Source organism: Dasypus novemcinctus, chromosome 6 (assembly GCF_030445035.2).
Source record: "Dasypus novemcinctus isolate mDasNov1 chromosome 6, mDasNov1.1.hap2, whole genome shotgun sequence".
Classification (NCBI taxonomy): Eukaryota; Metazoa; Chordata; class Mammalia; order Cingulata; family Dasypodidae; genus Dasypus; species Dasypus novemcinctus.
The window spans coordinates 88,323,744-88,344,212 of NC_080678.1; the positions used below are offsets into that span (position 1 = coordinate 88,323,744).

The window sequence follows — 20,469 nt, forward strand, 5'->3', positions numbered from 1 at the left end:
GGCGACATAAGGAGCCTGGACTACAAATAAAGTAAGTAGGAAAAGCTGTAGGGCAACTGGTATTTAAGGGAGTGGAGGTAGGCTGGTGGATGAGAGAGTTTCCCACGATGGAGGAGGGGAGTCGGGAGCGGAGTTCAAAGAAGCCAAAGGAAGAGAGCCTGGAAGAAAGAGCCCTGAACGATAACACCAAGTGTAGTGGGAGAATTCCCACTGGGTTTTCCCAGGAAGCTGCTGGGAAAAGTCCTGGGGGAAACCCGTTTTAGAGGGAGACTGGGGCAGCAGCCAGGTTAGAGGTGTCGACCAGTTAGCAGGGTGGGAGGACGCTGGGGTGGAGACGGAAAACCTCGCTCACGCCACTTAGATCAAAACGGTCTTTCTCTGCAGGTGCCACGGTGTCCGACGTGTGGGCTTTGAGATGAGTAGGGTGGAGGGGTGCAAAGAATTAGGATACGGGCTTGGGCCTCCGTTTAAAGAACAGGAAACTAAGCAGGGGGACTCCTGGAGGCTGAGACCACCAGCCACTTCCTGAGAAGCGGGGGACAGAGCAGAGCACACAGAGCAGAGTTCTGATGGGGTGCAGGGAAAACCAGACTGAGGGGAATACAGGGTCATCCCACATTAACGCCCCGCTGGGCCTGGGGAATAGAGGGTGGGCTTTTCTCTGGCATTAGAGGACGGTTAACATGGCCGTCTGCTGCTGGACAGCATGGGGTGGGAGATGCCGGGGTCCTGAGGAACGGATCTGGACCCAAGGCATTGGCCATTCAGTGTGTCTTACTCTTGGGACAGAGGCAAGCCGTCTCCCTGGAGCAGGGCGGCTGATCCACAAGTCCCCCTCTTCACCCTGATTCCTTGGTTCCGGCATCAAGGAGAGCAGAGGTCCTAGATGAGACCCACGTGGTGCAAGCCTGCTGCCAGCTCTGCTGGCACCGTGCACTGCTCCGCGGGCAGGAGGCGAGGGGCTTCAGAGGCGCAGGCCAGTGCTTCGGATGGCTGCCTCGCCACGTGGCAGAAAGAGGCTCTCCACAGGCAGCCCTGGCGACAGAATCGCACAACATCTGGGCAGCGGGGAAGGCTGAGCACCCCTGCCGAGCCCAGGGCCTCCAGCCACACCAGCCACACGGGCAGGGGGCTGCAGGCACGGGAGCAGCCGTCGCCGCGCTCCATTGCCCTCCTGAAGCTAAAGATCCTAAAAACCTTGGAAGGAACTCCTGAGCCTGCCTGGAAAGTTCTGATACTTTTTGCCCTTCGGTTCCAAGCACTCTTTTGGCTGCACAAAGCCAATTGTCTTGGTGTGCTGACTCCAAGGCCCAAAACCACCTCTCTTGGCTTTCTCTGCAAACAAGGGTGAAACCTCCAGTTGCTGAAGCCAGGACCCTAACCCCCCACAGCTCCAGGCCCACTTCAGAGCCCAGGAAGCTCCTCGCAAATGTCCGGCGCCAGACCCTCCAGGGGCGGCTCGCAGGTTGTCGTGCCCACCCAGCGTGGCCCTGGCTTCTGGCCTGTGCTTCCACTTTGACGTAGAAATCCCGCTCATGAGGAATGTTGGCTCCAAGCTTTCAAAGCTCAGACCAGGCCAAATCATGCTTGTCTGCAGGCTGCCCACAAGCCTCTCGGGCCTGCGTTTTAACGGAGCATCTGTCTTGAACCAAATCTGGGAATCAGCTTTTAAAAGACTGCATATACCTGCATGCCCACAATAAGCTAGCTTCTAAAATGTCACCTTAGAGTCACTTCATTAATTTTCTGTTTGTCGTTTGCCATTCGGCTTTGAAAGGCACAAGTGCCATTTTTAGCTCCAGTGCAATGGCCGTGCAGAAAGCGCCCCCCATCAGGCCCCCCGCCCCCAGCCCAGGCCTCCCCGAAGCAGATGGCAGGGCTGGCGGGCTGCAGTGCATGCACACGCAGCGGGGAGGCCAAGCCAGGGGGCAGAAACGGTCGCTGTGCCAGCTCCCAGCCTCCCCGACAGCTGAACCCCAACCCGGCAAGGCACAGCGGCCTCAACAAAAGGCAGCGGCACCTGTTGCCTGGCAACCCTGCTGGGGGTGGGGGGACGGGTGCTTTTGCACAATCAAAGAACCCAAGACTCCCCTGACCCTTGGAATTAAGACACAGGTCTCAGCTGAACGGGTGGGCAAGGGCACCCCTTTGGAGGTGAGGTTGGTCCTCGATATTTCCAAAGGAAATGAAAATGCCTAGGTGGTTGCAGTATGTGCCGATAATACCATGTGAACTTGGGCTGGTTTTTATCCAGCTTGTGCTATCATCTTGCTCAGGGAGAAATACCTGAGCAGTGGCACTGAGGGATTTTAACTCACTCAAGCACCTCCCCCAGAGGTCCGACAATGCCCCTTTTGTGCACCAGGCACACAGCCAGCTGAGCCGAGCCCCAGGAGAATGGCTCTCCACTGCAGCCCGACCGCCGCTCTCCATCCAGGAGCAAAAGGACAAAGCCCAGGATACCACTGAGAATCTCAAGGGTACCACTCGCCAGGAGCTGTGGCCAGGTGACAAAAGCAAAATGCATGACCACTACCGCTGCTGCAATTATAGGAAAAGAACGTGTGGCAGCAGCTGCTTGGACGCTTAGTGAGAATTCTTGCTCGGCTTTTCTGCAAAGCCCTGATCTCTCTGCTGAGAAGGGGGGTATACGCCAAGCTACAGATTTCATGAATTGTTCCAGGGCAACCCTGATACTCTATATCAGCAGTTACAGCCAGGCCCGAGTCATAAAGCAGTGTTAATTTCACGACGTGTTTTAGAGATGCTGTTTAGACAGCAAGCGGATTGGAGACTAAATGCTGCAATCCTTCCAGAAACATAAGGTCTTGTTTTATGCTCTGCTATTTTTTCAGAAAAACATGGCCTTTAGACCACTGGCATCATAGCCAACTTGTCCTGAGAAAATGCAATTTCTTCGATCCCTTCCTAAACTCAATGCCTCTGAGTCTCAGGGCTGGAGCTCAGAATCTGGAGATTCATGCATCTGGAGACAAACAGGGCTCCCCTGGCAGAAATGCTGCCCGACCTACCTAAGCCAGCACCCAGGAGTGATTCACACCTTCACCCAGTATCAGGGTACATCAATTGGGTTGCCTCAATTTTACTAAGGAGCAATAAGAGTAAATCTTGACTTTTCTACTGCTTCGCTCCAGGAAGATTGGAGTCGCTTTCAACTCTTGGATAAAGAATAGGCATTTCCTGAACCAGAGGCAGAGGGAGGGAATTAGGGCTTATTTTGCCAAGAGAAGATCAGCAACCTAAGGAAAAGGCAGCTACAAAATGTGAAGAAGAAATGTCAGGGAAAACAAAGGATCCTTGTGGGAATAAATAGAAATCTGAGAAACTAAATGTTTGCAGCTACAAAACTCAACCAGAAATCAGAATGGCTTACCCATGGGGCATCCTTTGGTTTGAAAACCACATTCACAATGAGTGACATTTTTTTCTCAGAGAGGAAGTGCCTTGGTCCCTTGATGCAGTGGAAGATTTGGATTTGAGTCAAAGTGTACATCCTCTAAGATCAACTCTCCTACCACACTCCCGTGTGCTAACACAAGTTCACGAGTTGGATTGGAACCCACGTGCTCTCCCGTTAGGCCCTGCCCTACTTCCACCATGGCTGTTGGGTAAACCAGGGGAGATGGAGAAGCTCCAAGGTGCACCCTGCCCTTAGATCCTATTGCAAAGGTCATTGGTCTTAATACATGCTGTGCCTTCACGAAACGTCTTCTTCTCAGGTTCCTCATCGCCTTCTTGACCTGAATCAGTTTCCCCTCACCCAAGGCTCTGCCTGAGGACTCACAAAGGCGACTGTCTTTTCACGGCATACGGTCAGAATCCCTGACACTCAGTGATCCTAATTCTGTGAACTGTCCTTACTCTAAGGCCGCGTTCCTGACCTCAGCTTGACTGAGGGCAGGGGGAGGTATTCCTGGCCTCTACTCAATAGATGCTAGATGCCAACTTTCCCAATTGGGCTGGCAACTTAAAATATCTCCAGACATGGGCAAATGTCCCCTGGAGTGGCAAAGCTGCCCCAGGTTGAGCAGCCCTGCTCTAAGGCTCAAGGCTGAGCAGGCACCCTAGCGACGCGGAGGGTCTGCCAGGCCCCATCTCCAGCGTACCTGATTCCGAAAGCGAGGGCAGGGCCGGGCGATGTGCATGGGCAATAGCTCCAGGTGACGCCGAGGCTGCCAGTCCTGGACCACACAGCTTTTGGGCTGCAAGCTGGGGAGCTTTTCACACATGGCACCTAGATCAGTACCTCTAGAGGCGATACCCAGGCCCTGGCATTTTGAAAGCCCATCAGAGCAGTGTTGAGAACCACGTGTTCCAGGTTTTCAAACTGAGGCTGGAACCCCAAACTCCTTAAGAAAGCTGACAGGAAGCACAGTCCCAGCAGATGTGGTTTTCATGCTTCTATCTGGTGAGGATGTTTCCCTACTACCACCAAGGTTAGGGACTCTGAAGCAAACAAAATTGATGCCAATTGTGGCTTTAACCTCCACATTTTAAAAACCTGTGGGCTTAGACCTCCAAGGATTTCCACTTCATTCTTGAGTAACTTTAGGCCAAGTAAACAACTGGATGTTATAGCAAAAATAAGAAGGTCAGGTCTTTTATTCCTCTTCTCTTCCTTTTCTACTATCTAAGAGTAAGGCTGTGACTTATAACAAAGAAATATGCGAGCTTTACCTTCAAAAAACGCCCAGGTCTCTTTCTTTTTCCCAAAGGATGAATCTTCAGAAGCTTTGAGGGAAATCACTGTAAGACAAAAAAAAAGGAACAGCACAGCATGAAGTGGAGTGGTACATACGGGCCCGGCCCACGTCGTAATGCAAACTAGTGTCCTATACTATGTGGCTTTCTAAGGTTGGCAAAGCATTCTTCATTTGCAAAACCACATTTAATTGTCACAACTCCCAGGTCAGGGAGAGGTACAAGGATTTTCATGTAATGGAGAAGAAATCAAAGCACAAGAAAGGTGAAGTAAGTTGTCCAGGTTTAAAAAGCCTGTAACTCGCAAAGTCAACTTTCTATTCACTCTGCATGTTTGCCAAATAAAGTTTCCCAGTGGGAATTCCAGGAATCGATGCATTGTTTATTTGTCCAACTTAATGGGAGTCTCTCTAAAATGTCATGTATTTGGCTAGGTCTTCCCAGATAGAGGAGGATGAAGCCATATGATGACTCAGAGCCAGCTCTCTGAGCCTCATTTTCCATGCAAGATGATCACACACAGCAGCAGGCATCTCGTTTTGACATGACTCTGCATTTCCGACAAGCTCCCAGGTGGCACTGAGGCTGCAGGCTCATGGACCCCACTTTGTGTAGTGAGGCTCCAGGCCACAGTGGGCATCCTGGACTAAGTTACTTGGAGATAGATTTACTTCTCATTTCTGGGTTGTCTTCATCAGGACTCTCAGCAGTTATCCTAGTCAAGGTTCAATGAGTTGGAGGCATGAGAACTCAGTCAAGGTAATTCAGGGCAGAGATGGGGATATTTGAAGGGTATGGACCTGATGAAATCTGAGTCTGCTTTTTAAATAAGATGCCCTGGGAGAACTGTCTGCACTTTAAAGTTTGGGACACACTAATGGTCACTGCCTGGGCTGAAAAACGATTAGCTTTGCCACTTGCTCCTCATGTGACCTTAGCAGTTAACATCCCCATGCCTTAGTTTTCTCATTTGTAAAACAGGGGTGATAACAAGTGCCTACTTGAAGGCAGACACGAGGGTTAAATGGGTCGATATATGTGAAGTGCCTAGAACAGGGGCTGGGCCCCAGGGAGCCATTCTTATCCCCAAGGATGTTAGCAGAGGTCTTTGTCTATTCTATTTACTGCTACATTCTAGTACCCAGAAAGTCCACTGCTACCAGCCCTTTGCCTCAGAGCATGGATCTTCAACTATCAAAGTGGTCAACAAGAAACAGTGCCCTGTCCTCATCAAGGCTAGAGCTCATTCAACAGCTGGAATGGCATTGGCACTCTCCTAGGAAAGGCAAAGCACCTTCTGATCACTTTCATTTGTCTTTTAGGGAAGAAATTATAGGACCTTGATTTAATCCAATTACAATTCCCTTTGCCTTCTTTGCTAGAAGACAACAAGGGTCTCCCTAGTCAACTTACGGAGACATAAGCATTGAAAGGGCAAACAAACTGAGATTCTAAACTCACGGACAGGGCTGTAAGCAAGAAAGGACTGGATGTCACTCATCCCTCCCTTTACCCCCAGTGGAGATAAATTGATATTTTATGGGAAAGCAAAGCAACCTTGTTTGGCATGCAACGCAACACTAGTCACAGTCTTATCTGTACCTGCGAGAGAGAAAAATCTTTACATGGAATTTTCCCAAGGTTCCCCCATAACTATCTTGTTTCAGCTGCTAATCTTGTGCTATCGCAAACTGAATTTGATACACTGTCAAACTGTGTGTCTTAGACTATGGACTGTACAAAACAGCACTGTCCGACATGCCCAGACCAAAAGGAAGGGCTTTTTATGGCCAATGAGGGGGCCTCTGGCTGTGTTCAGCTCCACACGAATGTTTTAAACTTACCAAGACTGACCGTAGACACTGTATAGAAGAGGGGATGGAATATGAGGAAATGCCGCAATGAAACATTTTGCTGGACCAAGGAGAAACTGGCAAACTTTCCAACCACAGATTACTTATATTTGTCAAAGACTTACTGAAACACAAAGCAAATTGCTTGATCGAAGAGCATTTGTGACCCTTTTCCAACAAGTTTCACCATCAGAAAGTGAAACAAGTGTCAATCACTCTTATCTATCCACCTCCAACTGCAATTCCTTCTCCTTAGGATCCATCTGGACTCACAAAAAAGAAACGTTTCATGCCCAAATTGCTGGTTCTTCCTAACTCTCAGCTCAGGGGAGCCAATAGTCTTTACTTTCTGTCTCAGTTTACCAGGGCTGCTAAAACAAATACCACAGACTGGTTGACTTAAACAGAACTTAAACAGCCTCAGAGGCTCAGAGTTCAACGTCAAGGTGCCGGCGGGATCGGGCTTTCTCCTGGAGTGTGTATCGATCCTGCGGTGGCTGCTGGCATGGGTGGTGCAGTCTCTACCTCCGTCACGTGGCCGTCAGTCTCCTCCTGCCTCCTTCGGCTGCTCCTTCAATGTCCAAGTCCCCTCTGCTAATGAGGACTCGGTCATAGTGGAGTAAAGCCCCCCTGGCTCAGCTTGGCCTCCCCTTACCTAAGAACACCTTCCATGATCCTACCTGCAAACGGGTTCATGCCAGAGCACCAGGGAGTCAGGACTTGAACACGTCTTTGCAGAGGCATGATGCCACCTGCAAGCCTTCCTGGCAGCTACCTATGAATGGAGGAGCTCTCAGCTTGATCCCACAAACTGAAACATTTACAGCGTTCAGTGGGCCTTTTACCCAATGAGGTGTCCCGTAGTGTCGTGGCAGTGGGTGGGGACTCCACTCCACATGCTGGGGTTCCATGGGGAGGGGGGAGTAGGACATCCCTGGGGTCACCCTGCCTGAGTCTCCCTCCTTCACCCCCTCTCCGCCCCACTCTCCCAGCAGGAAAGAGGAGACCTGAGTTCAAGTGTCCCTGCTCCCCGCTGGTGAGGGGCTATAGTGCAGCCCTGGCTCCAGGTGGCCTCTGCTCTCGCCCCGTGCTCGCTCAGATGACCACCCAAGACCACGGGGGAGGGCGCTGCATTCCGGTGTTCCTCGTGGCCACGGTCCCGTCACCCCAGAGCTGGAACTGTGGTCAGCACTGCTCCCCAGGGGGCCTCTTGGGGGCCACCCAGGCTCCTCTTCAGTCCCTCTGTGCCCAGGGGTCCACAGGGGACCAGGTCAGCCCCCGCCCTGCACAGTGCCACGGTGCGCAGGGCCTGTGTCCGCTGCTGTGCTCAGGGGAGCAGAAGGGCCTGAGAGCCAAAGCACCTTTCTCAAAACAGTGCTGCCGGAAGTGAATACGGAGATTTCCACTTGCCTCCTACACCTAGGTTCCAGTCCATCCCGGGCTGGTCACAGAGAAGAGAGACCAGCTCTCGGAACCAGAGCCTCGGCTGCGGGGGGCCACAGGACTTTGGGGCGGGGGGCCTCCCTGGGAGGGCAGACAGAGATCTCTGAGGCCACCACCCTTCTGGGGAAAGCTGGCTGGAACAGCCGCTGGATCAGACAGCTGGAGGCCCGCGGCCCGGGGCTGCGCAGACAGACCGACGCCATCAGCCCGGGGCTGCCCGACCCGGGGTGGAAAGCGGCAGCCTTGGCACGAGTCCCCTTTGACAGGGCTCGTGGGAAAACATCACTGGAGAGGGGCGAAAACCGAGAGCTGGGTTCCTGACTCGGCATGAAAGGGCCGCCTTCCCGGGAGGGCGTGCTTCACCCGCTGGGGCAGATGCCACCTGCGTGTTCGCCCAGAGCCCAGGGAATGATGCACCCGCCTTCAAAGGGCAAGGGATGCCGGCTGATCGTCTGAGGCCCTGGGAAGGCTCCCTTTCTCCCACATTCTCCCCTACTTGCTCACCAGAGCCCCCAATCCTCTTAACAAAGCACCCCGTGATTAAAGAAGATGAAATTGCAGCCTTAAGTGACGTCCAAAGACGCAGGCTTCTGAGGGAGAAGGCTTCCCTGGGTGCAGGTCGCCAGGGAGAGGACTGAGAGGGTCCTGGCTTGCAGAGAGAAAACACTCTCAGATGCTGCAGATCGTGGTCTTAGACGTGTTACCTTCATTGCATGCCCCCCGAGCCACACCTTTTTTTTTTTTTGCAGGAGAATCAACTGGGGCTCTCGTTAGAATGCAGATCCCCAGGCTCACCTCGCGCTTCTGGTTGGAGAAATCTGGTGGAGGGACACCATTAGGGATCACTGCTTTGGGGAAACTCAGAGGCAGGGGGTGCCAGGACGACGCTGTGAGAAGGCCTGCCATGGACATGCCCCAGGGGACAGGTGGACACAGACTCCAAGGAGACAGGGCAACGGGGCGTCCGGTCTAGAGACCAGCCCCTGCACCCCATCTTCCTGCCCTCCCGAGGCCGAGTCCAGAGCGGGAAACGACCCACAAGGGGGAATGAAACCAAATGCCTCTTTAATCCAAGGGGAACGAGAGAGCACAAAGCCCAGGACGCCCATCTCTGGCACAGGGGGTGTTTGCGTCGCTTCCCAAAGGGCCCGTCGGGAACCAGTCTCGGTGCAGCAGGCTACAACGTGAAAAGCGCGTCTTTCAGGAAAAAGGGGTTTCGAAAGGGTGGGACGTCTGTAACACAGGCTCAGAAGGCTCGATGCAGTTCCCTGAGGGGTCGGCGCCCAAACTCGGAACCTGCCTGGCCTTGCAGAGGGCTCCCCAGCCAGCACCTCGGCCTTAGGGCGAGCCACCGCCTGGCGTGCATGCTCTCCGCACCCACCGTGCTCCTCTCCTCCCCCAGCTCCGCGAGGGCTGGCCTTCCACCGGCTTCCTTTCCTTTCTAGAGTGCTCCTGGGCCCCTCTCTGCCAGACTTACTGTGAACGAATGAGAATGGAATGAACGAGACACTGTTTCAATTAAGGCCTCCCCAAGGGAACTTAGTGCCCAGGGCCGTGACACCGTTACATTCCAGAAGGCCGGGGAGAGAGGCCAGTGCAGAGCGCCCCAATTCTACCTCCAGATGGCCTAAAGGCCATGCAATGCCCCCGGCACCCCAGACGGCATGGGCCGGCTTCTCCTGAGCGTTCCGGGCCTTCAACCAGCATGCTTTGGGTCGGTTAGAACTTATTTATGGTCTCTGAATTCGTAGTTTCCCACAGAATGGAAGCAGGAGGTCCCCAGACCTGGAGCAGACCACGATTCTTCCTGGCTCTCAAACCAAAAGGAGGGGCAAAGGTTTCGGAGCCAGGCGGCGCGCAGGTGTGCCTTGCTAGTTTCCACTCAGGCAGTGCAGAAACCTGGAGAGCAGGTGTGGCCCTGCCTCAGTTTCCCCAGGCAGCATATTGCCCAGATCAAGGGGAGGGGAGCACAAATCTAAGGGAAGTGGAAAAGGTTGATGATGCAAAGTATATAAACGAGAAAACATCCTAAAGTGAAATAGAGATCAGAACCTTTGTTCTGGATTTAAAAGTTAATAGACTTGGTTAACTGCCCCTTCTTTTTCAATGACAGGGTGATTTTCCAAGGAACAAATGGTTAAAATGCAGATGTGTCCCCACTATTTATAACTGGTTCAGCATTCTCAGGGGAGAGAACATAAGAATCCCAACTCTGCCCTGCAACCCCAGAGAAAGACAGGGATGTTTTCTGTTTCCTGCTGACTGCTTCCTTTCTCCTTCTCCTCTCCAAGACCCAGGCCGCGGGCGGGCCTCTGGGGGTTCACGCAAAGCCAAATACTTGAGGTGGGCCTCCAAGCGCCTGCGTGGAACAGCTGATGAGAAACAGAAACGTCCGGGCTTTGTCTAACTTAAGCAAGTCTTTCCTTTTGCATTTTGCCTAAGACAAATTCTAGAAAACTAAGCAAACCAACCAAACAAGAAACCCAAGAACATAATAAACAGACTTCTCATTTAAGACAGTTGGAAAAGAAGTTTCCATTCCAAGGCAGAACCAGCTACAGAATACAAAAGCCATGTTTATGTCCCAAAATAGTAATTAGGAAAGATGGACAGGAAAGGCTTGGGGCCAGTCTTCTCCAGCTATAACCTCAGGATGGGTCTACAGGTCCACCTGCTACCACTCTCGACTCCTGGTCACTATTCTAAGTGGGCATTTTGCCAGAGCTTGGAATGCACATTCATTCTTTCTTCCAGACGATTTTTCATGGAGCCACTTGTAGGTAGGAAGGTGCCTTTGAGAAGAAGCCACAGAGTCCCTGACACCAGCACACTTCCTCTTGTCACCACCCGCCCCATGGCCCCGCTACTGTAATGTGTATCCAGCACTGTTGAGACCTTTGCTAATTCCCCGCCCCCTGTGTCCATGGATTTGCTCCGGCAGTTTTCTCCACTGAAAGGGCAGGGCCACGCCAGCCTGCTGAAGCACTCTTTCCCCCGCCCTGTTGAAGCACTCTTTCTCCCGTGGTCCCAGAGCCACCCCAAGTCCTCCATTTGACCTTCTCGTATTCCCACAAGAACGCCTCTCCCTTTCTCCCTTGCCACCCACTCCCTCTGGGTGGCTCTTTCATGCTGTCTTATTAGAGATCCAGAGACTGTCTTCTAGACTGACATCCACAGGGACAAACGTCCATGTGCCTCAAGTGTGAGGAGGCGGCCAGGAGGGCTGACAGCCTCTCCCCTTTCTGTGGACAAGGCGCCATGTTTGACGGGCTCATAAGCAGAATTTAATGCTTTGGGTGTTTGTTGAGTTTAAGTTTTTAATCCCTTGTAAACTCTTCCAAGACTGTGGCAGATAGAGTGAGGGTAGGAACAATGAAGAATTGTTTTAAGGGGGCTCTAAATTACACTCTGGTTGTCAATTTGTTCCCTTCGAGTGTCTGAGCCTGTTGACACTTTAACCATCACGATGGGTGCTTGTTTAATTAAGCAACGGCACTAAATGTTTACTAAATCTCAGTCCTAATTATCTGTTCTACATCTCCGGAGAAAAAGGAATTACTTAGTTCATTTCTTCCACTGAAACTTGAAGCATCCGTTTCCGGTGACCCTTCAGATCCAATTATTAAATATCCTCTCACATTTTTGGGGTTAAATAGTAAGATGGCAAATTACATAATTTCACCTTTGCCCCCAAACCCTTTCAGGGTGACATATAGTTCTCCCTTTGCTTTTTCCACCTGCTGTGTTTAAAGCTTACATAATCTTAAGTCAAACAGCAGCTGGGCTTGTTAAAATATGCTATTTGGGGGTACAGAGATGCTGATTAAACTGCAGGAGACAACCTGTGCGAACTGCTTCTGTCATTAGTAATTTCCCTCTCTGTGCAGCCACTGCCCTCCCCAAGTATGAAGATTAATTTTGGCCCCGAATATTAAACTGCTTCTGAGCCTACGGGTGGCAGAGTGGGCAGAAAAGCCACTGAGAATCCGTGTTCATGAGGTCTTGGGAATCAAAGCTGTTGCACTTCAAAGAGCAGAAGTCCAAAATGAATGGCATCACTCGTGGGGACATGGGGGGCTCCACCTGCCTGGCAGTGAAGCTGCCACAGGGTGCTAGAGGTGAGCCCCTCCAAACTGGCATGTCCCGAGGCTGGCACCATGCCAGGGCTGTGCTGGGGTCCGGCCCTGACCAGGAGGCCCACTGTGGCCTCCCCTTGGCCTAGTCCAGCCTTCAGCCCTGCCTAGGGCCACCCTCTGCTTGGCAGCTCTACAGCCTGCATGCCCTGGGATGTGCCCAGGAAGACAAGTCTGGGGTACTGGAGGTCAAGCAGGGTGGACAGGGCACAGAGCCAGGAAGGGAGCCTGGGGAAGGCAGAGGCAGCGGCAGGAGGTCAAGAAATGACTACTGAGGGCAAGAAACAAAGCACGAATTGGCAACTGCTTGAACACAGCGGACAGGGCTGAAGAGATGATGGGAGCGACAACAGCCAAGCAGAATCCAGACAGCAGGTCACCCATTTACAATGAGCAGGGAGAATTAACATGCGGCCAGAGGCCAACTTCGCATCTGCAGGGGCAAAGGAAAATGAATCTCTTCAGAAGTGTTCCCTGTTTGAAAACCAGTCAATGTGACTAGATACATATTAATTTCCATTTTTATGAAAGCTTTAGCCCCTAAAATAGCAGCCAATCTTCACCTCACTGCAAAGGGCATCTTGGAATATACCCAGAAGAGGGCACGCACAGCTTGTCTGGGCCTCTAGGGACACAAGCGGCTCTCACTCTTTAGGACACAGATACTTATATGACGTTGTGGGTTAACTACTGAAAAAGCTAGGCCGTTAAGTTCTTCGTCCTAAAGGCACCAAAAACATTTGGGAGTCTTGCTTGTCAGCTAGGGAACTCATTACGATCCAGAATGCTCTGAACACCCCGAGGCATAAAGCATCCCTCAGGGAAAGAGATCTCTGAGCAACTGGGTCTCCCGGTTGGTTGGAAATCATCCCACATCTCTGTTCCAACTCACTTTGCTTTCACCCAGTCTTCCCTGGTCCACCAACTGCAGCCTGTCTGCCGCTACCATTTCAGTAATGGGGAAGTTATTGGGGAGCGGGCCTGGCACAAAGGACCAGCCGTCTGCCGCCACCATCCCCAGCATTCCTGGGGCATTGCCGTGTGGCTCACCTCCTTGTGCCACATCTCACCTCTGGAGCTTAAAACTGCATCTCACCTGCCTGGAGGCGAAAGAGCAGGACGCCTTCACTGAGAGATACCGGGCTCAGGCGTCAGCGTGAACGCAGCTCACTGCCTCTGCCAGCAAAGGCTCCACTGTCCCTTCCAGGACCCGCCCTCAGGGCTCCCAGGCAGGGGCCCTGCTCCTCCGATGGCTGGCCCAGAGGAGGCCGGCGCGGCACGCGCCAGAGCCCAGGAGGTCCTCCTGCGGCCCCGAGTACTGGCGTTTCCCTGGGTCCTTTCCTGACTCTTGGTCTTCGGGATCTCCCCACCAGGGGTTTCACCTGCCAGCCTCAGAAACAGCTTTCCCCAGCCGGAGCAGACAGAGTCACAGGTCCATCAGCGGGTGGACGTCTCCTGGGGCTGACCCCCAGCCTGTCACGCGCAATCCTACCCTTGCCCTATGGCCTCCTCTTCCTCGGCGGCCCACACCCCACACTTAGCTCTACCCTGGGTCTCCTCCCGAAGCTCTCCCCGCTCCCCCACATCCAGTCATTAAATACTTCCCCTGTGGCCTCTCCCTGGTGCTCCATTCCGACTACCTAGTTTGGTCCTTCATCAGTTCAAGCCTGGGCAGCTCTGAACAACTCTGCCCCCCACCCCGATTCTGGTTCCCCAAATGCATCCTCCAAGAAGCCAATAGAGGGATGCATCCACAAAGACTTGACAGGCTTCACAAGCGTTCCCTGCCCTTAAAGCACCCATTTCCCAAATTGCCTGATGATAAAAATAGCCTAGACCTAAGTATTTACATTCCCATCCCAGACTCACCAAAAAAAAAAAAAGAACAATCTCCTGGGCAGTGTTTGGGAATGTGCATTTTCACAAGGGCCCCAGGTGATTCTTATCTTCAGCCAAGGTTGAAAATATCGGACTAAAAGTTTGAGCTCCTCTGTACAAGCCCCTCCAGGAGATCCACCCACTGCCACTCCCCGCCTCCCAGCGGATGCCCCCAGCCCCCCCACGCCACCTGGTGTTCCTAGCCCCAGGGCTTCGCTCACCGCCCCCGTTCCACCTGAGATGCCGGCTTGCTGGCTCCCTGCTCCCTGCTCGTCTCCACCTGCACAAAGGCCAGCGCCAGCACAAACTTTGTGTTCCTCCAGATGTTCCCAAGCTTCCAGCCTAGAGCTGTACATGGTTAGGCGCTCATTAGAATGCCCCGGGGAGGGAAGGAGGGCCAGATTTACATAGTGACACGAAACCTCCTCACGAGGATGATTGTCTGTGCCATGTCTTTGCTCAGCTGAGCGAAAGCTTCCTTCGTTTTTGCCCCTCTTTAGTCTGACTGTATCTTCTTGGAAATGAGGTTCCTAAAACCCACTCGCAATCCCCACGGCAGTGTCACCAGCGTGGCACACTAGGCAACTCCCTTCTCAGAGGTGTCGGGCCAACGTGTACGTGGACGGAAACTTGACTGGCCGTGACCCGGCGTTGCAGAGACGCGCCTAATGCACCTGCCATTAGACCCCAGAGGCCTTTTTGCAGAGGCGGCCTCCTGCCTCCCATCCACTGTTGGAGACTTGTTTTCCCCAAATGTGTCCCTCTGCCATTTTCCAAATTGAGCCCCATTTTGTTATTTCCTGCCTATATTTCATACCTCTCTGGATTTGTTTTTATTACATTTTGGTCCTCACTGATGTAGAGAACATTTTCCAATGCTATATTTTCCGTAAAGTTCATCACGGGGTTACCTGCTCCTTTTTCAAAGTCACTGATAAAACAATTAAGTGAAATCAAACCTTACATTGACCCTCGTGATTTCCATGAAACTTCTCCAGGAGGCGGGTTCCCACACCCCGTGTCCCTTAGGATCTTTCAATCCATTTTCTCTATATATAATGCATGTCATCCAGTGAAATGGTCAGGTGGCACAAGCAACTGGAGAAGCTGTAGAACATTCTCTGCATTTCCTTCTACCTTTGTATCATAAAATGGCACTGCCAAGTTCATCTGGTATGACAGGCTCTCCAAAGAGCATGACTCCACGAATGAATCATCATCGAAAGGTCCACTCGTTTTTATTCTTCGTTTTCTACCATAACTTTTGTGTCACATGGTACCAACTACTGTTAAGCCAGAAGTACACCTCTGCCTCCCCCATCTCACACGGTTTGCAGATAAACACTAATGTAATTCTTCCCTGTTCGTCAAAATACCCAGTCCTCCACTGTTACGGGTTGAAGCAGGGTCCTTGATCAAAGACATGCTTGGGGCCTAATGCCCCCATCCTGTGGGTGCGAGCCCCTTTGTAAAGAGGAGCTTGGAAGATGCAATTATGTTGAGGCCAGACCACATCAGGGTGGGCCTTCGTGCAATATGACCGGAGTCCTTATCAGCAGAGCAAATGTGGACCCAGCGGGTAGAAGACAAGACGGAGAAGACAGCCAAGTGGCAGAGGCAGAGGCCGAGCTGCGGGCTGCCTGCACCACCCCTCAAGGCCACGGGCCTCTGAGGAGGCATGAGCCTGGTCACACCATGATTTGGGACTTCTGGTCTCCAAAACCGTAGGATTACAAATTCCTGTTGTTTGGGGAAACGGACTTTGGCCCAGGGGTTAGGGCGTCCGTCTACCATATGGGAGGTCCGCGGTTCAAACCCCGGGCCTCCTTGACCCGTGTGGAGCTGGCCATGCGCAGGGCTGATGCGCGCAAGGAGTGCCCTGCCACGCAGGGTGTCCCCCGCGTGGGGGAGCCCCACGCGCAAGGAGTGCACCCCGTAAGGAGAGCCGCCCAGCGTGAAAAGAAAGTGCAGCCTGCCCAGTAATGGCGCCGCCCACACTTCCCGTGCCGCTGACGACAACAGAAGCAGACAAAGAAACAAGACGCAGCAAATAGACACCAAGAACAGACAACCAGGGGAGGGGGGGAAATCAAATAAATAAATAAATCTTTAAAAAAAAAAAAAAAATTCCTGTTGTTTGAACCAACCAGTCTGGTGCACTTTGTTATTGCAGCTCTGGCAAACGAAGACACTCACCATCTTTTCAGAAGTTGCAAGTTAAAATGTAAACTGGCAACTTATGCTTAAGCCTACATTTCTTAGACACTTTCAGAGGTGACTCAGGAATAAAAAAGCATGATCAATTCATTGAGTAAGGGAGATTTTGTACTGGTAGTTTGCTTCTCTCTCTCTTTTTTTTTTTTTTTTTTTTTTAATCACCAAAACACACATCCTCAAGGACAAACCCAGACATTTGGGAAACCCAAAAATACATAGAGCAAAGGAAAGCAAATAACACAGCAGATATCAGGTATTGGAGTGGGTTTGTTATTTGGGATAGCCTTGGGTTCTTGTACTTCTTTTTCATTTTGTTTGACTTATAAAAACATTTTATAAGCACATGGCCAACTAGCTGGACTTTGGAAGAGGCCAGCATCTTAGGGCAGGGCATGGATAAGAAGGGCTGCAGATCATACACAATTCCCTGGACATGCCTGGAACCTTCTCTCCCACTCAACATATGGCCATTTGACTATCGGTGACAGGTGGTTCTCGTGTTAGTAGATACACAGGTAAGGAAAGGTGTAGTCATCTTCTCCTTGCATCATGTGTACAATATCTTTGCCTTGTCTTTTTAAAATATGTGCATGTATAATAGACATTTGATTCTGCAAAGGTACTAGGCTACTTGGATTAAACCTTCAGTCCAGAAAAGACAAACTTGAAAGCAAAGTACAAGAGGTTTGGACTGGTGCTATCATCATAGACTTGACTCCACTGTAACATACATAAACAATTTAAATTCCCAAGACACTAGACTTTAAATAGTGCTCATAATGGCTTAGCTGTAGCAACCCCATAATATCCATGGGTTTAATTTATTCAACAGTCTGGCAAGTCAGCTTCCCCAGTGATGATCTTTTGCAGCCAGACGACCTCACCGACCACATCCTATCACCCCCTCCTTCACAGAAGAACCCCTGACCTTTCTGAAGTGGTGACCATTCATAGGTCAGAAGGACGTCCAGCTAAGGAAAAGTGAGACATCCTGGAAAATAGGAAAGAGGCCAACAGCTAGAGGCAGGCAAGTGTCTTGGTTAAAAAGAGAAAAAGCAGCAAAGTAGGATGTAGTAGTTCAATATGGTTATGAATTCCAAAAACAGATATTGGATTATGTTTGTAATCTGGTCTGTACCTGGACCTGATTGAGTTATGATTAGGGCTATGATTGGGCCACATCATAGGGCGTTGAGTCCCTGCCCCTTGGTGGGTGGGGACTCACAGATAAAAGGCATGGCAAAGGACAGAGTGGAGGGGCTTTGATGTTGGAGTTTTTATGTTGGAGTTTGATGCTGAAGCCTTAACCTGGCATCCCAGGAAGCAAGCTCACAGAAGCAAGAGAAGCCAGCCCCAGGAAGAGAGGAACCCTGAGCCCAGGAAGAAGCAAGCCCTGGGAAGAAAGGAACCTTGAATCCAGAGAGAAGCAAGACCCTGGAAGGGAGGAACCCAGGAAGCCTGAGCCCTGCAGACGTCGGCAGCCATCTTGCTCTACTACGTGCAAAGAGACTCTGGTGAGGGAAGTAACTTGTGCTTTATGGCCTGGTAACTGTAAGTTCCTACCCCAAATAAATACTCTTTATAGAAACCAACCAGTTTCTGGTAAATTGCATCAGCACCCCTTTGGCTCACTAATACATAGGGATATAAACTGAGTCCATGTGCTTTTCATCTCTCTGAAAGGTTTCTAGAATGGATTTTTAAAATCAAGCATTTTAAGAAGTTACAAAGGGAAAAAAATAAAGTACTAAGAGACATTGCCAGTTCACTAGAAACAAGTTTTGTCAGGCCAGTACCGATTGCTTTTCTGATAGGTTTACTAGCGGGGATCATGAAAACGCTATGAATACCTAGGAGCTGGCCAGCTTTCCTCAGGCAAGTGACAGTCCCTAACGGTAGCTATGTGGGCTAGGTGGGAAAATGTGGCCAGGTGGTCAAGTTAGAACTCCTGATACTGTCATACAAAGAGCTCACATTTTTAAGGAACTGTCCAATGCAGTAAGTTTAAAAAAAGAAATGAGATGCAAATCCACAGATGACACTGAGGAGCAGCTGATAAAGACTGTATCAGAAATAAAAGATAACTCATTATGTTGCCAAATAAAAATCAACAGAAGTAAACACCTTTTCTATACATCAGCAATAACCAATTTAAAAGCTACGTGATAGGAAGCAGATGTGGCTCAACTGATGGAGTGTCTGTCTACCATACGGAGGGTCCAGGGTTCAATACCCAAGGCCTCCTGACCCGTGTGGTGAGCTGGCCCACGCACAGTGCTGCCCTGTGCAAGGAGTGCCATGCCATGCAGGGGTGTCTCCCACATAGGGGAACCCCATGTGCAAGGAGTGTGCCCTGCAAGGAGAGCAACCCCGTGTGAAAAAAGCTCAGCCCACCCAGGAGTGGTGCCGCACACACAGAGAGCTGACTCAGCAAGTTTGACACAACAAAGAGAGACACAGATACACGATGCCACCAAGAATGCAAGTGGACACAGAAAAACACACAGTGAATGGACACAAGAGAGCAGACAATGGGGCAGAGAGGGGGAAGAAGGGGAAAGAAATAAATCTTTAAAAATAAAAAGCTATGTTATAAAAATTATGTGCTACATGTTGTGGTGTAGGGCAGAAGTTGGGATAGATCCAAATTCCCAACTATGAAACAATATAAAATGTTTGTTTATAAAAATAAATGTAATAAATAGGTTTGAGATTCATTTGAGGAAAATTTCACTTAAAGACATAAAAGAAACCCTGAATTAATGAAGGAACAAACAAGATTCCTAGATAGGAAAATTTAAAATCATAAAGATATACAAAATAATTTTTATTGAAATATTTCATCTGAAAAAAAACACTAAATATGTAAGAACAGTCAAGGTATGTTTTAGGACCTATCAGGAGACTTGACCTATTTTATAATAATTAAAATAGTGGCAAATTGATGAAGTGCAGACAGTTTAGAAATAGAGAATCCAGAAACAGAAATATTTAAATATGGTGTTGTAGAAGTCGAGAGAGATTCAATTATTTGCGCATAGAAAGGCCAGGACTCAGGAATGATTTTGAGAAGGAAAAATTATTTATTGAGGGCCGGCCGGACTCCAGAGCTTTCTGTTTCAAACCCGAGCCCTGAACAAGAAGTTTGAGTTCTTTTTATACAGAGGAAGGGCTAAATCATTCTTTGTTTCAGTGCTCAATAGGTTTGAATTAGCATATATATCTTCCACATCCTAGGAAGGCTTTTAGCATGGACTTCATATATTCTAGATTAGCTCTTAGCACATTTGGTTTACAGTTTCCCTGAATATTTAAAGTTTATAGAGTTTGCACTGATAAACTGTTTCCAGGGACTAGAGTTGTTGCCATGGTTACCAAGGGCAGGGCTGCAGCCTCTCACCATCACATACCCACAAGTCAGGACAGACAGCTTAGGTGATCTATGAAGGGACAAACAGCCTCCCACCCATAGCTCATATCATGGGTACATAACTCATGAAAAACAAGGCATTTCAAGACAGTTGCAGTTTATTTGTTTGATAGATAATGTAAGGAGAAAAGGATCACTATTTGGGGGGAGGGGACCATTAAATTAGCTATTGCACACCTTATAAGAAAAAGATTCTAAAGAGATAAAAGAGTTAAGTTTTTTCTTGATCCTTTAAAAGTATTAGAGGAAAATATGGAAAGTATTTTTATAAGCTTTGGATTAGATATACCTTCTAAAATTAGATATAAAACAAAGTACTGTGTGCATTTTATTGAATCTCTAATACATCTCAATAAAAAAAGACTACTTGACAAAATGAATACCATAAAGGAAAAAGAGGTAAATTTCACTATGGAAATAATTTAAATTTCTTGAAAATGTGAAATATCTATACGATAAGAGAAAATATAAACCAAGCATAAAGACAAGTTAGGAACAAGAAGAAAATTGTGTGTGATATGTAACAGCTAAAGAACTAATAATTAGGAAAATAATTAGGAAAAAGATGGCAACCTAGTAGAAAAAGAAGGATAAGATATGGACAAGTCACAGAAGAAATTTTTAACCAGCAATAGACATGAAAAGGTGCTCAATCACACTAATAATTGAATACAAATTAAAACAACAATGCAATATTATTTTCCCATGTGATAAAAAAGGAAAAAAAATTAATGTCAAATGCGAATAAGGTCGCAGAGAAACAGACACACACAGTGATGACTGGAGTATAAAA

General features: G+C 49.6%; 1 protein-coding gene across 3 annotated transcripts in view; it reads right to left on the minus strand.

Annotated features, from left to right (window-relative positions):
• The window catches only part of VSTM4 (V-set and transmembrane domain containing 4), a 96,510-nt gene that overhangs the window by 61,878 nt on the left and 14,163 nt on the right, over positions 1–20,469 (minus strand). For all 3 annotated transcript variants that reach the window (XM_058299133.1, XM_058299135.1, XM_058299136.1), the window contains exon 3: positions 4,699–4,767. In XM_058299133.1, coding sequence (XP_058155116.1) covers positions 4,699–4,767 — 69 coding nt within the window. The remainder of the gene's footprint in view (positions 1–4,698; positions 4,768–20,469) is intronic.